General features: G+C 41.1%; 2 protein-coding genes across 2 annotated transcripts; both read left to right on the forward strand.

The window, feature by feature from the left end:
- The first annotated feature begins 611 nt into the window (after positions 1–611).
- cyp2ad6 (cytochrome P450, family 2, subfamily AD, polypeptide 6) lies at positions 612–11,865 on the forward strand. Its single transcript, XM_077221096.1, has 9 exons — positions 612–916; positions 1,039–1,201; positions 7,142–7,291; positions 7,733–7,893; positions 8,107–8,283; positions 8,417–8,558; positions 8,672–8,856; positions 8,936–9,077; positions 9,237–11,865. Exons 1-9 carry the CDS (start codon positions 722–724, stop codon positions 9,410–9,412), a joined length of 1,491 nt encoding a protein of 496 aa, XP_077077211.1. The 5' UTR covers positions 612–721; the 3' UTR covers positions 9,413–11,865.
- Positions 11,866–12,636: 771 nt separating this feature from the next.
- cyp2n13 (cytochrome P450, family 2, subfamily N, polypeptide 13) lies at positions 12,637–17,297 on the forward strand. The gene is made up of 9 exons (XM_077221093.1): positions 12,637–12,930; positions 13,752–13,914; positions 14,596–14,748; positions 14,921–15,081; positions 15,549–15,725; positions 15,828–15,969; positions 16,058–16,245; positions 16,409–16,550; positions 16,999–17,297. The coding sequence occupies exons 1-9, from the start codon at positions 12,739–12,741 to the stop codon at positions 17,172–17,174; spliced, it is 1,494 nt and encodes a 497-aa protein (XP_077077208.1). The 5' UTR covers positions 12,637–12,738; the 3' UTR covers positions 17,175–17,297.
- The last annotated feature ends 1,295 nt before the right edge of the window (positions 17,298–18,592 follow it).

Below are 18,592 nucleotides of genomic sequence, written 5' to 3' on the forward strand. Positions count from 1 at the left end.
AGTTTACATTTAAAAACCTCTTCGATTTTGAAAATGGAGCAGCACATATTAGGCCTACAGTACATCTCACAACGTTTCTGCAGAGAATAAGAGGGAAAGAGCAAAACAAGGGTGTCTTATTACCTCTCCCAACCCTCTCGACTACTTAATCGTTCAGAAACAAAGGCTCCAGATGCAAGTACTCATGAGCATTCATATGGTGCATTAAACATATTACGTTTTAGTTGTAATTTTATGTACGTAGACTGCTATTATATGCATCAAGAACAATTCTGTATAACTAAAACACTTTAACACTGTTCAGAACACAGATGTTCATATCTGCTGTCAGCATGCATGTGTGGCTTATCTCTTCAGTCTGCAGTTTTAATGCAACTGTATTAATTCAGTCATTATTCATGACTTGTTCCTGGTAAAGATTATTTTGGAATGCAGAGTACTAGTTCATACAGAGGTTGAATTGGGGGGAGTGGGGGGGGGGGGGGGGGGGAGGGGTGCGTGGGCGTGTTATTGTTGGAAACTATAGTATAAACTTAGGCATACATTACATAACATAGTTACATACTGGCTCCCAACCCGTTTGTATGCCCCCTTGCTGCTGACTGAGACCCACATTAACGCTTTTTTTTCCAGATAAAAAGTGCTTGTGAACTCTCTCTCTCTCACACCCTTTTACAACAGTCAGGCTGAAATAAGTTTACTTCAGAAGAGTTTGTTGTCCATGGACTCAGCCATGATTTTATATTCCTTATACGAGAGCCTGGATTTTAAAAGCTGCTTGTTTTTGATTTGTTTACTGCTGCTGCTTATAGATATGATCAGAAATAAAAATCCAGCAAATTTTCCACCAGGACCATGGCCACTACCCATCCTAGGAAATGTCTTCACTGATGTTAACTATAAAACTGTGGACCAGGTAAGGCACTCTTGAATTAAGACACTGAAATAATCGAATAACATTTAGATTTAATAATGTAAAAATGATATTTGTATTTTCACATGTGCTACTTGTTTAAATTAATCCAATTACTTTTCCAGCTGATTGAGAAGTATGGGAACATCTTCAGCCTCAGAAATGGAAATGATAAAATAGTGTATGTTTCTGGGTTTAAAATAGTCAAGGAGGTTTTGATCACTCAAGGGGAAAACTTCATTGACCGCCCTATTTCACCTTTATTTGACACACTTTATAAAGGCAGAGGTAGGTGTATGCATCAGCTACTATATATATAAATATAAAAATATATATACTTAGTAACTTAATACCAACTAGAATGTACATTTCCTGAAGAAAATGTGAGTGGGTGCTTGCAGTGGAAAAACTCACCACTCGGTTAGCATGTTTTTAGCATTATGCTAGCATAATTAGCATTATGCTAGCATGATTAACATGTTTGCTAGCATGATTAGCATGTTGATAGCATGTTTTAGCAAGATGTTAGGGTGATTAACATGTTGCTAGCATCATGCTAGCATTTTTTAGCAAGATGCTAGAGTGAGTAACATGTTGCTAGCATCATACTAGCATGTTGTAGCAAGATGCTAGCATGATTAGCATGTTGCTAGCATTATTACTATATTGCTAGCATGATGCTAACACGATTTACCACATTGATAGCATGGTTTACCATGATTTACAATAGTTTACCATGATTTATCATTGTTTACAAAGATTTACTATAGTAACCATAATTTACTGTGATTTACCCTATCCTAGTATGATTTACTATGATATACCACATTCTAGTATGATTTACCATGATTTACCACATTGTAGTAAAATACAACCCCAGGGGTACAACTTTTACCCCATTGTGAGGCATGTTCTTACAGAGCCTGTCAGCCTCTTCCAATGTGGTAAATTAGGCCTACATGTTTGGCAAGCACCCACTAATAAGCTGACCAATGTTTTTTTTTTTTTAAAGAAAGAAAACACAAAGTGCTTGTTTATAATACATCTACAGTATGGAATCAAAGTAGCAAGATAGATGATTATTGTCATTCAGTTATACAGTTTTTATTGCAGATTAGCAAAGTGTTTAAATACAAACTATTTTTGTTTGAAAACTACTCGGTTACTATCGTAACCTCAGTTCGCTGAGAGAGGGAACGAGTATTGCGTAGCTATACGCAGTGGGGAAACTCATTTTCCTCGATTTACTGAAGCCTATATGTAAAACGCATTTGCAGCTGCACAGCTAGCACACTGAGCGTCTGGCACTCTCATAGGCTGTGCTGCAGCAACTGGACATCCAATGGCGCGGGCGACTCTGACGTGCGACCAATGAGCTAGCCCAACGTCAGAGCCCACCGAGGGGGCGTGGCCTAGCCTATATAGACCCCCGAATTAGCCATTATAGCAGGTTTATACGACTGAAGCGACAACTTAACCAGTTACTATAGTGCGGCCGGCTACGCAATACTCGTTCCCTCTCTCAGGGAACTGAGGTTACGATAGTAACCGAGTAGTTCCCTTACGAACGGTCACTTCGTATTGCGTAGCTATACGCAGTGGGGACGCCATGCAAAACGCCGCACCCTAAGTAACTGGTTGCCCTGCAACTCAGGACCCCTGAGCTAACAGAATAAGCCAGAACCCAACAAATATATTTATATACATAACAGACCAGACACTGTCGGGCCTGAAAAATATATATGAGTCAGTACAACCGACAGAATATACTAACAAAACCAGACACTGTCGGGATTATTAGCACAATTTTATAACCGGCCTAAGCGGGTTTTATATATATATGTATATGATTATGCACAGTAATCTTTGTAGACAAGACCAGACACCGTCGGGTCTTAATCATACCGAAAGTACCTTCGCCTGCAGGGAAGGCACCTCCATATTATAGAACTTCATAAATGTGGAAGGCGAGGACCAGCCGGCCGCCTCACAAATATCTTGAATGGGAAAACCCATGACCAAGCCCATGACGAGGCCATGCCTCTAGTCGAGTGGGCCTTGACACCTATAGGGCAAACCTGACCCACTGATGTATAGGCCATAGAAATGGCATCCACTATCCATCTAGACAGTCTTTGCTTCGTGACTGGATCACCCTTAGATCGGCCACCAAAGCAGACAAACAGCTGTTCTGACTGTCTAAAAGACGCAGAACGCTCCAGATAGATTCTCAGCGCCCTAACAGGGCAGAGAAGATTAACCTCCCCATCCTCAGCCGAAGGGGGAAGGGCTGATAGCGTACTAACTTGTGCTCTAAACGGCGTTGAGAGCACCTTGGGTACGTACCCATGCCTAGGTTTGAGAATGACTCTGGAGTCATCCTTCCCAAACTCCAAACATGCAGGACTCACAGAGAGAGCCTGCAGATCTCCCACTCGCTTGATAGATGCCAATGCCAACAGGAGAGCAGTCTTTAGCGAGAGTGGTTTTAGATCAACCGACTGGAGTGGCTCGAAAGGCGGTCCCTTCAGGGCCCTAAGGACCGTGGAGAGGTCCCAAGGCGGCACCGAAGGGGGCCTGGAGGGGTTAATCCTCCTAGCGCCTTTAAGAAACCTTACCTCCAGGTCATTTCTTCCCAGTGAGTGGCCAGCCACCAAAGCATGATGCGCTGCGATGGCTGCCACATAAACTTTGAGCGTGGACGGGGTGCGGCCTGCGTCCAGTAGCTCCTGCAGAAAGGAGAGTACCACAGATACCTCACATGACTCTGGGTCAACTTGATTTTTCGAGTACCAGCTGGAAAAACCCGACCACTTCAAAGCATACAGGCGCCGAGTAGACGGGACCCTTGCTTCAGAGATAGTGCTCAAGATTCTGTCAGGAAGGACCCCGGGTACCAGTTTAGGGGCCACACATGGAGGGCCCATAAATCGGGTCGGGATGCCATATCGTTCCGTTGGCCTGTGTGAGGAGATCCTTCCTCATTGGAACAGGCCAGGGGATCGTGTCTGACAACTGAACCAGCTCCGGAAACCACGGTCTGGATTTCCAGAGAGGAGCCACCAGAAGGACTGGGCATCAACTCTCCCTGACTCGTTCGATGACCTGTGGGATCATCGAAACGGGGGGAAAAGCATAAAGGAGGCGGCTGGGCCAGGGATGAGCCAGTGCGTCCCTTTTCTTCGAGAAGAACACCCTGCAGTGGGTTTTTTCTCTCCAGGCGAAAAGGTCGACTTCGGCCTCACCAAACATCTCCCATATTAGACTGACCGTCTGAGGGTTCAGGGACCACTCGCTTAGGGGAGCGTTGCCCCATGAGAGCATATCCGCGCCCAGATTTTGGACGTCCGGGATGTGCGCTGCTCTCAGAGAGCTCAGACTGGCTTGTGCCCACAGGAGGAGTTCCCTCGCCATAGCTGTGGGTTGCCTGACCTGATGCCACCCTGGCGATTTATGTAGGCCACCACTGACATGTTGTCCGTACGGACTAGGACGTGGTCACATTGATTGTGAGCCCCAGGTATTTTAGATGGCTGAGAATCAAATCCCTGTGAACTATCAGTTCGTCTCTCGACTGCGCCAGCACCAGCCAGTCGTCGAGATAATTCAGCACGCGCACTCCCTGACTTTTCAGTGGGGAGAGCGCTGCAACCATACATTTTGTGAATGTGCGGGGTGCCAGGGACAGACCGAATGGCAGAACGGTGTATTGATATGCCCTCCCCTCGAAGGCGAATCTCAAGAATGGCCTGTGACGAGGCCGAAATTTTTGTATTTATATTTCTGAATATGAAAATATGCATCTTTCAGATCCATTGTAACAAACCAATCGCCCGGACGAACTTGCACGAGAATTTGTTTGAGTGTTAACATTTTGAAAGGCCGTCTCGTGAGAGCCTTGTTCAAATGTCTCAGATCTAGTATGGGTTTGAGTCCGCCGTCTTTCTTTGGAATTAGAAAATAGCGGCTATAAAACCCCGAATACATTAGCGCGGGAGAGACTGACTCTATCGCTCCTTTTGCTAATAAATTCTGAACTTCGGTGCGTAGCACGTGACCCACGCTGCTTCTCACCGACGTCTCGATAACCGCCTGGAATTTCGGGGGTCTGCGAGCGAATTGGAGCGAGTAGCCTCGCTTTATAGTGTTTATAACCCAACTCGACACACCGGGGATGGCTTGCCAGGCCATAGCCCGTGTGGCTAGGGCATGACACACTGAATGGGACGGGCCGCCTAACATTGGGGGACCTGATACCCTTATTATGTGATTTGTGCACATACTGAGTGGGTATTTGTGCACATATTTCGCGGGCCTTGACTGGCTATCAGCGGCCGCGGGGCGGGGCTGAGAGGCCTGCTTCACCGGTTTGGCTGGATGAGGCGAAGGCGGTGGCTTGGGCTTGCTGGTCGTGGAGCTCGAGCGTTTCGATAAGAAGTGTCGCATAGCCTGGGACGCTTTCTGTGCCTCTGTGTACCTCTCCGAGAATCCCTTCACGGCCGGGCCGAAGAGACCGGAGCTGGAAACCGGGGCGTCGAGAAATCTAGTCCTGTCGGTTTCTTTGATCTCGGTGAGGTTAAGCCAAAGATGGCGCTCGAGCACGACCAAGCTCGCCATGTTCCTTCCGATGGCCTGTGCTGTAGCCTTAGTAGCATGCAGCGCTAGGTATGTAGCACTTCTCAGGTCTCGAAAGGCCTCCGGGTCCGGGCCAGCCTCGTCCATAGACTGGAGGAGTTTGGCCTGGTAGACCTGCAACACGGCCATCGCGTGCAGGGCCGATGCAGCCTGACCGGAGGCGGAATAAGCGCGTCCAGCTAGGGCTGAGGTGTTTCGGCAGGGTTTGTTGGGATGAGAGGCTCTAGCTCGCCAGCTAGCTGCAGTGCTCGGGCAAAGATGAGCAGCCACGGCCTCTTCGAGGGGCGGCAAAGACTCATAACCCTTTTCCGCTGCGCCATCCACAGAGGAGAGTGTCGCGGAAACTGCAGATCCCACACGTGCTGAGTACGGAGCGCACCAGGACTTGGTGAGCTCCTCGTGGACCTCGGGGAAAAATGGCGCTGGTTTGTGACGAGGGGCCTGCTGGCGCCCCGACAGGAACCATCCATCCAGCCGACTACGCGGCGGCTCCTCGTGCGTGGCCCACTCTAGCTGGAGGTCCGCGACGGTCTTCGTCAGGATCCGAAGCATTTCGGCGTCGGAATTTGTCCTGGTCGCTGAACCACTAGCCACAGACTGAGAAGCGGTGACAGGGTCGAGAGAGCCCGGCCACTCATCCTCCGAAGCGGCGATGCTGTCGCCGCGCTCGAGAGATCCGCCGAAGGAGACGAGGCCCTCCACGTGGGTGGGAGGGCGCTGGTCTCTTACAAACAGGACCGGTGATGTCGTCAGAGTAGGTGAAAGTGAAGCACAAGGGGACGTGCATTCACCAACTTCCATATCCTCCGGTTGCCGTTGGCTGCGACGCTTCTTCTTCCTTGGAATAGACAGCGTGGCTGCAGCGGCATCGCCATCTCGAGAGAGAGCCAGCCGATTGCGCAGCACGGAGATAGGCATGCTTTCGCAGGCCGCACATCCGCCGGCAGAGAGTGCATTCTCCGCGTGGTCGATCCCCAGGGAGGAAATGCAGCTCGAGTGTTGGTCTGCCTCGTGCAGATGGCCTCCGCACGTGGCGCAGGCTTAACGAGGCATCTGAAATAAAACACAAAGCTTTCGAACAAAGGATATAGGCTGTTGCCGGATAGCCACAGGTGAGACGGCGTCAGGAGACAACAGCGTGCAGGCGAAGTCTGCTGAAGAGAAGCTCGCTCAGGCTGAAAAGGCTTGTTCGACGGTGAATAACAGTAGAAAGCTCAGGGACATGTGTACTGTCGCTGAAGGAGTAAAATTCTGCTATAATGGCTAATTCGGGGGTCTATATAGGCTAGGCCACGCCCCCTCGGTGGGCTCTGACGTTGGGCTAGCTCATTGGTCGCACGTCAGAGTCGCCCGCGCCATTGGATGTGCAGTTGCTGCAGCACAGCCTATGAGAGTGCCAGACGCTCAGTGTGCTAGCTGTGCAGCTGGAAATGCGTTTTACATATAGGCTTCAGTAAATCGAGGAAAAGGAGTTTCCCCACTGCGTATAGCTACGCAATACGAAGTGACCGTTCGAAAGGGAACTAGCTTGTACACCAGGCCTAAACACAATTTCCCTCTCTTATCTTTGACGCTGACTCCTGACTGAGAAAGGGATCTCTTTTAACAATGGCTACTCATGGAGGAAACAACAGCAGTTTGCCATGAGTCACCTGAAAAACTTTGGAGAGGGGAGGAAGACTCTAGAAGAACATATTCAACGAGAGTGCTACTTCCTGTGTGGAGCCTTTAAAGAAGAGCAGGGTAAGTGCTCATAAACACTCTTAAATATAAAGGTAACTTATTGGCATCCATGGCTTCATGAAGAACCTTTAACATCCTTGGAATTTTTCCATTGCACAAAAGATGGAAAAATGTTCTTTTGACTATTAAAATGTTTGTTTTTTTACGCTAAGAAAAACATGGTTCTTCTAATAACTGTCCACCTAAAGGTTCTTTGGGGAATCCTAAATGGTTCTTCTATGGCATCACTATAAATACCCCTTCTGGAAACAGTTTTCAGGGCAATTAGAGTTGCACTGACATGCATTTCATTTATTAAGAACAAAAATTATCTCAGGTGACTTTCAAATCTTAGGCCTTGCATATGAAAGCGAAATTTTAAAAGAGTTTTCTGTAGTGTCTTATACCTAAATATTTAATACATATGTATCATTCTATCAATGTCTTTACTCTGACACACAGGCTGCCCTTTTGACCCCCTGGTTAAAATAAACAATGCAGTGGCCAATGTTATCGGTTACCTGGTGTTCGGACATCGATATGAGTATGATGATGTTGATTTCCAGAAGCGTCTACAAACGAGTGCAGAGTCAGTGTTTCTTACAGGATCTGTGTGGAACCAGGTAGAGTCTGTTGAAAATATAGCTTATCTATAAAAAAAACTAAAAACTTTTTGATACTGTTTGCATTTAAAAGAGCACTTAAAGGATATTAAAGCACTCATATTTAGGAAAATATTTAGTTGAAATATAGGAGTACAAAACATCAAAGCTTAAAATACATTATCACCATGAAAATTACTCATCATTTTAACAAGATGTCATGTTTTTTTGTAGCTGTATGATGCCTTCCCGGGTATAATGAAGTGGTTGCCAGGACCTCATCAGACAATAATCTCAAACTATCAGGAGTTATCAAACTTCCTGAAAGAAAAGGTCGAGCAACACAAAGCAGACTGGGACAGTGACAATCCTAGAGATTATATTGATACCTACCTGACAGAAACTGAGAAGGTAAAAACATGGCAAGATAAAATAAGAGTTCTTCAGCAATAATGGGTGATGTACCCAAGTATGTTCTTGAACTAATTTCATTACTAAGCAAATTACTGCTTATTCATGTTCTTGTGCTTCATTTATGCCATAGAGGAAGAATGACAGCGAGGCAGGGTTTAATATTGGCAGTCTGGTGTGGAGCATGGTGGACTTGTTTGAGGGTGGAACTGAAACAACAACCAACACACTCCGATGGGTTCTGCTTTTCCTGATAAAGTACCCGGAAATTCAAAGTACAATAATATAATATTCTTATCATGAACAGTAATAATGGACAGAAACAGCCTTGCTACTTGATGCACCTTGCTGTTTCTCAACAATGTTCTTAAAATGTTTCCTTAACTAGAGAAGGTCAGAGCAGAGATCGAGCAGGTGATTGGCTCCCGTCCACCTACTATGTCCGATAAGGCAAACATGCCTTACACCAATGCTTTCATTCATGAAGTTCTCAGGAAATCAAACCTTGTGCCTCTTAATATGGCTAGAACTGCGAGAAAGGACACAACTCTTGGTGGCTACTTAATACCAAAGGTAAAAGCGGATTATTGTGTTATTTTTAATGTTTAAATATTTATATCCTATATATTTAACATTTCTTTGCTGAATTAAGGGGACTGTGGTGATCACTAATCTGACATCAGTGCTGTATGACAAACATGAATGGGAAACACCAGACACCTTTAAACCTGGACACTTTCTAGACTCCGAGGGGCAGTTCTGCAGAAGAAATGCCTTTTTCGCCTTCTCAGCAGGTGCAGTTCATCTATTGGTTATTTCTGCTGTATCTTAGTCAACCGCAACTGTCTGTTAAAACATATTTTTGGACTGCAAAAAATGTAACAAGACTGTAAAAAGTGTAATTCAGCCAAGTGACCTTGATGCATTAGTTCAACTGTGATAAACATTGACAGGCAAAAGGCAGTGTCCAGGAGAGTACCTAGCACACATGGAGCTGTTCATCTTCCTCACTATCCTCCTTCAGACCTTCAGTTTCAGCCCTCCTTCTGGTGAGGAGCCCAGTCTGGAGAGCCAGGTGGGCTTCACACAAGCACCTCTGCCATACAAGCTCTGCGCTCACACGAAATAAAGGAGTGGGGGTGGAGTGTATGCAGTATGGCATCTTATCTGCAAGAAATATTACCCACAGCTTCCTTTTATTAATGGTTACACTCTGGGACTTTTACATGTATAAACTAATGAATGTACAAGGTCATTTAAAGTATAGTATGATGCCTATCACCGATTATAATCTGCATAAACGCAAGAAATGTGCTCCGGCCTTAAAAACTTACCTCCAGTCTACATGGAAAGAATTGGTTCTGACTGAAAACAGCCACATTTGTTAAAATCTTTACTTTACGCATTATTAACTCCTACAGCAACTCTTGTAATGTATTGTAAGGTTGATACAGTCAAAGACCCAGAACCAGATATGAAGAATGAAGACCCAGAGTCAGAATTATAAAAAAATAAAGTTTTACTTAAGATAGTTTGCAGTTTCATCAGCAGAAGTCAGCTTCAAGACTCACACACTGTAAACCCAGATTTTGTTTCTAATTAAACTTACGAGTGATCATTACTTATTCTTTTATGTTTTGTAAAAACCTGCTATCATTACTAAACAACATTAGTTGTTTGTACTATTTAGCTGAAAGATGAATTGCACTAATCAAGTTTAGCAGAGATTACTTGGTATGTTTAGTTTCATAAGGAAGGGGAGGGGTTCAAACACCACATCACAAATCAAAAGGCAGAAACCACTGGTATTCAAAAACCTGCCTGGTCACGTGAAAAGACCCGCGTCTAACGTGCTTCCTAGGGGCTCTACACCTGGCTGGACGAGCACAGGCCTCGGCAACAGACGGTATTGAGAATTAACAGAGGTTTAGACTTTGATGAATTATTGTTTAATTTAATTTAAAAATATTCACCATAATGGTGATAAGTGTTGGCTTTAGTTGGGCTCTTGCCCTTGACATTTGAAAATTAGTTAATATCTGGCTGCTTTACCTGTGTGTCTAAAAAGGCACAATTATAGCTAAAAACCTAAAGTGATCCAGTGATGACTGCACATTGATGTTGTCACCAATAGAGATTAAAAGTCATGAAAAATGAAAAGCTTCATGATGCAATGTATGCTGGGTACCTAATAGTACACCTAAACTCAAAAAGTTTAAGAATGTGAACTCATGATTTTCAGTAAAAACTACTATTGTAAACTTGTTTTGTCTACTGCACCTACATAAGATTATATGTTAATACAACTCAACATGTTTAGTTTCAGCTTGTGTAAAAAGTTAGGGTTCCCTGTCAACTAATCTAGTCAACTAATTCGGGTTAAGAGTGCACAGGAGTTCGTAGGCCGCCCCGCTTACAGTTACAAAGATCACAGCAGTTATACGATTTCCAAGGTCTAAGCTACGTCATTGCTTACAGGATGAATGATTCTCATTGGCTAAGAAATAGATAAACACAGTAATTTTCCACACATATACAGATAGACTGAAGCATATCTCCATCGATTATGCAGCTGAAGTTAGGCACGTCATGACCTTCCAGGTCGCAGATTTGGGTTGCTGGCCGCCAGCATGTCCAGAACAACAACTCAGTCAATCTCCAATAATGCCAGTGGTTCTTTAACCTGTAACCAAGAAGACTAACAAACACACCAACACACAGCTTTTCCAAGGTTGGATTTGGCCAGGCTCTGACTATAAACATCAAGATAATGCATTCTTTCCCTCAAGGATAGCTAAACTTTAGTCTAACTGGAAAGTAAGGCTTTAACAAAGAAATGGTCCCTTAAACTATTGGCTTCAATGACCCCTATATGTTTTAACACGTTGAAGACCTTTCTCAAACACAAAACAAGTCCCTATTTCATTTCTGGAAGCTGGAGTACTGTTACTGCATTCAGATATCAAATACAGACATTAAAGAATACATGAAAAGAACATTTCAGTAATCACACTGCTAACTTTTATAACAAAGTAAAATCTCTAGAGAAGTCATTCAACTCATTTGATATTTAGAAGGAAAAATATTGATTAATGCCTTCATTATAATCAATCATTACATATACATTGAAGCAGCAGTGGATTACAATCCACCCCATTCAGTATACATTTTAAATCAATAAATCCATATGAATATGTTCTTGCCATCCTTCTCATTATTTATGCATGCCATTTTAAAATTGTAAAAAAAAATGTTTTATATATTATAAAATAATTAATACTTTTATTCAGTAAGGATGCATTAAATTGAAATGGTTCAGAAGAATTAATAAATGCCTTTCTTTATTTGATTTGAAATAAATTTGTTTATAAGGAAAATTAGCAAAAAGGTCCCGGGAGTCTGTAGCTTGACTACCCACACAACCACTGTGTGTAATTCTCGTTGCCAAGTAATAGTTTCTACAAATTCCTCGATTTCTGAATTGTTGTTATGATATGATTAACTGATGATTTTATTCTCATGAATTTGATTTTGAATTATTGCTTCATTACCTGGTCAATAAATTGTAAATGTTTGATTTTATTCTGACTGACTCTTAATTTGTTCTCCCAAGTAGATTAACTGGATTCGTATGCTCCCGCAAGTTTGCGTCAGAATAGCGACGGCTAATACTTTTGCACTAGTTCAAGTGTACTTGTATTGCAGAGATGGGTTTTTCCGTTTAGGGCAGCAAACGCGTTGCTTGACCAACTTAAATTTGGGTATGTCTATTCTACCTCTGTCTTAATTTAATGTTACCTTAGATAAATGTACGTGAAAAATCACGGGTTTGGCCAATCCAAACTATTATAAGGGAAGTATAGTTGGTCAACTCATGCCCGATAGGGCCAAAACCTCTACTAAAGTAAAACAAATGAACTAAGTTCGAGTGTATGCAATTCAAGGGGACTAAAAAAAATGTATCTTTGATCGTGTTAGGGTGAATCCGACCATTTGAGATATTAGTCAAAAACCTCTGTTTGGTGACCAAAAACTGGCGAGATTGTGAACGTGAGACCCGCAGAAGATGCGCATAGCTTCTCCTAATCTGAATGGGTAAAGGTGAGGACTCAATCATTAGCAATATATGGCAAAAGTCAATCTTGGTTAGAAATTAACCTGCAAGGCATACCCTTCAATAGTCCACCTCATTGCTATAGTTTCACTCATGCTGTAGATAATAACTCAATCTGAGGAAGACTTATCATTAAAATGTATAGCCGACATACATTTGACATTCACACATCTTTCGCACAACAGGTGTGGTCTAATCCATCAAGATCTTGTGTAACTTTGAGTCCGCTCTTTGTTCAAAACATTAGGCCAAATCTGAGGGGAGTGGCAGGCTGAACAGATGGACAAAGACTGCCTGTTCAAAATATTCTGCTAACCTCACATTTTCCTTCTTTCCCTGTCATGGCGTTAACTGCAATTCTCGAGTATCTTGATTTTAAGGGACTCTTGCTCTTCGTAGTGGCTTTTCTTTTTGTGGCAGACTACCTGAAGAACAGAAACCCACCGAATTACCCACCAAGCCCTTTCTCTCTTCCACTCCTAGGAAACGTCTTCAACGTTGACTCCAAAGAGTCACATATATATCTGACAAAGGTGAGCAGACAATATTGCCAATTCTGGGTTGATAGCACAGGAAAAAGAGTTTATTATATTTTATATTTAGAAAAGCATAACAAATTGTTTACTGATACTTTGCATTATGGACTATGACCTGGAGGAAATTATTTGATAGTGGATATTACATTTACTGATAGTAGATAAGCAATAATATTTGATAAGAAATTATAAAAATTAACCCATGCAAACAAGCCTCAGCAACATAACAAAACTCAAATAGCTGTAAATAAAATAAATGGATTTATAAAAAAAGATGTAATTATAATCCTATAACATTGATTGGTTCATGTATTCTAGCCCATATTTGCAGTTTGCTGAAAAAAAACCTTTTATGAACAAAATGATTTGCATTAAGCCCTATTCGGACGAGACTAGTTTAACTAGAGGTGGGGTAAAGTAATAACTAGCCTACCAGAGATTCTGTGATTTTAGTTGTCCGAATGTGCATTCTCAGTAATCATTACATATATATATATATTTTTTTTTTTTTTAATAATTATGTCCGGTCGAACAATGTACACATATATCCTATATTTTATATATATATAAGGAAACAACGTAGCCTACGCACATGAAGACTGGAGGTTGACGGCGATGCGCAAATTGAGTTACCCCTCCCACTTCTGCTAGTTTTACTAAGATATCTTATCCCGTGCAAATTGGCCATTATACAGACGTCCTGTGGTAAAATTACATTACTCCATCTACCCTTGTAAAGTTAACCCTGTCTGAATATAGGGCTTAAGTTCTAGACTAGTCACATGACTCAAGCTTCTGAAACATTGTTTTCCTAACAGCTAGGCCATGCCTACAACAATATCTTCAGTCTGCGATTAGGAAGAGACAAAGTGGTATTCATTACTGGTTATAAAATGGCGAAGGAGGCCCTGGTGACTCAAGCTGAAAACTTTGTGGACCGGCCCTACAGTCCAGTGCTAAAACGTGTCTATTCGGGCAATGGTAGGTTAAATGGTTGTGACCTATAACAAGAGTTCAGGAAAAAGCATTGTTGATTGGTATATTGGACAACTCTAATTGTTGTCTCGTCATTCAAGACAGACGGATTATTTTTCAATCCCACTATAAAAAAAAGTTACATCATTTGGAACCATTTTGTAGTACAGTTCCACCCTAAATTGTTGGATTGCCTGCATTCATTAAGCTCAACCACTCAACCCTGTTACTCAGATTATTCAACATTTTCTTTAATTTATAGGAAATAAAAGCTTTGCATTAACTAAAACCCAAAATATGGTCCCAAACTAGCTAGCTCCTAAATTTGCACCTCTGTAACCCATTCTAGTGTAACTATTTAGTTTAATTTGATAATTTTATCTATTTAATTGTGATGTTATTCAATGTTTATTTATATTATTACAATAAGTATTTTAAACAGTTTCTGAACATATCCCAAAGCTTGGTAACAGGGTAGAAAAAATATGCTCATAAAGTCTCACACAAAATGAATAGAAAACAACACAGCCTAAACAATATTTAGACTGACCCCCGGGGCTGACAATCTATATTTTCTGAATTTTACATTCCTACTTTCACTGATCATTTGTTAAAAAAAAAAAGGTTTAGGCCCAATATTGTACTCTATGGAATATAATTAAATGCTGATTATTCGTGTCCCTAAAGCTGGACTCTTCTTCAGTAATGGTGAGATGTGGAAGAAGCAACGACGTTTTGCTCTGTCAACACTGAGGAACTTTGGTTTGGGAAAGAAAACAATGGAGCTGGCCATCTGCGAAGAGAGCCGCTTCCTGCTGGACGAGATGGACAGACAGAAAGGTACACAATACCTAATATGCTTGCATACGAATGTAAACATAAAGGAAGGTATACTTGAATAAAGGAAGGTATACTTGAATAAAGGAAGGTATACTATGGCGAGTACAAGTTTGCATATCAGCGTCTGTTCAAGGTAAATAATGAGAACTCATTTCATTTTTGTTATTCTCAGGAGCTGCCTTTGACCCAACAATTCTGTTCAACAATGCTGTTTCCAATATCATCTGCCAAATGGTGTTTGGTCAGAGATTTGATTATACTGATCACCAGTTCAGGACAATGCTAAAATATATTTCTAAAAGCATTCAATTAGAGGGCTCCATTTGGGGGCAGGTAAATTAATTATTTTTCTTTCTGATGTTTGTCCTTTATGTATGGAAGCTTGTTTCTCACTATTGTTTCTTGCTATTCACAATTCCGAATTTATATCTCACAATTTTGACTCTTTTCATGCAATTTTGAGTTTAGATGTAAATTCTATGGAGGCCCTGAAGGGACATGCTGATGGAAAAAATATGAAATGGGAGGGAGAAAAAACATTGTACCTTTTTTCCCCCCAAAGTTTCGCAAGTTTTCTTTTTTGCGGGGGAATGCAAAAAATTGAGAGGGAACAGAAGTTTTGCGAGCGAATGCAAAGTTTCTAATGAAAAAGCTAAACTTTCCATCACTATGTCCCTTTAGGGGCTCAGTAAAATTTTGAATTGAATATAAAGTCAGAATAAAATAATTCCCATAACTAAATAAAAAACATTTTTAAAAATAAAATAAAATAAAAATAAAACAGTTTTTCTTTCTTTCAGCTCTATGAAGCATTTCCAGGCATTATGAAGCACCTTCCAGGGAAGCACAACGAAATGTTCAGTAACTACAAATTATTATATGCCTTTGTAAGAGAGGTTGTTATCAAACACAAGGCCGAACTAGACCCCTCAGAGCCTCGGGACTACATCGACAGCTTCCTTATAGAGATGATGGAGGTATACAACTATTAAAATGACAGGATGACTACAAACTAGCCTGTTTAACTTAAATGTATTTGTATGAATACAGCAACTTATTTTACTTCCATCACTGACCAGAAGCCACATGAAACAGCAGACGGTTTTGATGAAGAGAACCTCGTTCCATGTGTTCTAGACCTGTTTCTGGCCGGGACTGAAACTACATCCACCACATTATGTTGGGGTCTCATATACCTCATCACTTACCCAGAAGTACAAGGTAAAAAAAATCCGTTCTTTAAACAATCTATTCAAATTAGTAATAATACATACGGAACTGACATTTAAATATATGGTGTTATTTGTAGAAAAAGTCCAGGAGGAGATAGACAGAGTGATTGGACACTCGCGTGAACCTAGTATAGCCGATAAGGCCAACATGCCCTTCACTGAAGCTGTCATCCATGAGATTCTGAGATTTGGAGATATTATACCAATGAATGGCTTACGTGTGGCTGATAAAGACACAACCCTTGGAGAGTGCTTCATCCCAAAGGTGAGCGATATTTTATTCAGCTAACATTAAAGTCATGCATATCTTCTTTTTGAAAATATTTAAGTTTAATGTGGCTGTTTAACAATGTTTCGCTTTGAAATGTCAATTTAACCATTTGTCAAAACATGAAGTCTGACTCTTTCTGATTCATCGTTTCAACCAGGGTACAGCAATTTTACCCATACTGCACTCTGTTCTCTTTGATGAGAATGAATGGGAGACACCTTACAAGTTCAATCCTGGGCACTTTTTAGACAAAGAGGGCAAGTTTGTGAGGCGGGATGCGTTCATGCCCTTTTCTGCAGGTAAAGTGAGAGAAGAAACACCTTCAGAAAAAGACTTCAGTAGGAATAATTCACAATACTGATCAAAAGTTTGGGGTCAGAAAGAATTTTTTTAAAGGACATGAGAGCAATTGATCAAAAGTGACTGTAAAAACATAATGTTACAAAAAGTAACTTTTTCAAATAAATTCTGTTCTTTCTATTCTAGTTTCTATTCATCAAACATTCCTAAAAAATAGCACTGAAGGATCATGTGACTGAAGACTGGAATAATAAAAATTCAGCTTTCATTAGTGCCATCACAGGAATAAATTATATTTTAAAATATATTCGAATAGAAAACAGATATTCCATATTCTAATGATATTTCACAATATTACTGATAAAGTCAAACCGACAGTCTGTGCATTATTAACTTATTTCGAATCAATGCATTAACGTCTCCCCACTCTGTCTCTATCTCTCACAGGAAAGAGGGTCTGTTTGGGGGAGCAGCTTGCTAGACTGGAACTCTTCTTATTCTTTGTCAGTTTGTTCCGAAAATTTCGATTTTCAGCCACAGAGGGTGAGAAACTCAACCTCGATGGATTGATAGGAGTAACACGCACCCCGCACCCCTTCAAGATCCATGCAACGGCACGCTGAACAAATCATATTATAAACAATTATATTATACATGTTTCACTTAACATTTTAAATCTTTGAGAAAACAAATCTGGAGGTTATGGCCCTTTTTGCTAACTTGCTTAAATGTAAAAGTTCAGCTGTTCTTGTAGCTCCCACATAATAAACATGCATAAATATGCATAGTAATGCCTAGTCTACAAAAAGTACTTGAGTAAATAGCTGGATGAACATTGTCCTAGTTCCAGGTGAAAAAAGAGAGAGAAAAGTTCAAGTTACAGATTCATCTACCCAAAGGGTGTGAGAGAAAACGGCTTTAGCTCCCACATAATAAACATGCATAAATTGGCTTAGTAATGCCTAGTCTACAAAAACTACTTGAGTAAATAGCTGGATGAACATTGTCCTAGTTCTAGGTGAAAAAAGAGAAAAGGTCAAGTTACGCATTGCAGAATCATCTACCCGTTGGCACAGATTTCAGATTGTGGGGTGAGGGTATGAAGTTCAAGTTTTTAAACAGATAATATATAGAGATAGGTATTAGTCAGCAAATAAGCAACGTTTTGTCATGATAATAAATAATCTGATATCCATAATCTCATGTCATGTTTATGTGCTGAACTGTTTGTGTGCCATCTTAAGACTGAGGAACTATTTCTTTGTATATTTCCTTGAATAGGCTGTATTTCACATAATTAAAAGCAAGCACTTCAATGTGTGTTCACATTTTTTATTTTCATATTCAAGTTAAATTAGATCTGCAGATTTTTAAGAATTGCCTGTACTTTTAGCACTACAAGTGTCACAGTGGGATTGCAAAAATAACTAGAATGTACATTTCCTGAAGAAAATGTGAGTAAGTGCTTGCAGTGGCAAAACTCGCCTCTCGGTTAGCATGTTTTTAACAAGATGCTAACACAATAAGCATGTTGCAATGATGCTAACAGCATGATGTTAACATCATTAGCATGTTGCTAACTTCATGTTTACCTAATTAGCATGATGCAGTCATGTATTTAACAAGATGAGTAGCATAATGCTAACATTTTTAAAATGATGCTAGCATGAATAGCATGTTTGCTAGAATGATTAACATGATGCTAGCATAATTAGCATGCTGTTAAAATGATACTAGCATGATTAGCATGTTTGCTAGAATGATTAACATGATGCTAGCATGTTTTAAATGGTAAATGGACTGCATTTATATAGCGCTTTAACAGACCCAATGGCCACCAAAGCGCTTTACATATTGCCTCACATTCACCCATGCACGCACTCATTCACACACCGACGGCGGTGTCAGCCATGTTTTAACAAGATGTTAGCATAATTAACCTGCTGTTAGCATCATGGTAACATTATTAATATTATATTAGCATGATTTACCATGATTTACTATAGTTACCATGTTCTAGAATGATTTACTGTAAAAAGAA

This window comes from Siphateles boraxobius, unplaced genomic scaffold (assembly GCF_051911475.1).
Source record: "Siphateles boraxobius isolate OS27281-9 unplaced genomic scaffold, OSU_SipBor_1 8, whole genome shotgun sequence".
Classification (NCBI taxonomy): Eukaryota; Metazoa; Chordata; class Actinopteri; order Cypriniformes; family Leuciscidae; genus Siphateles; species Siphateles boraxobius.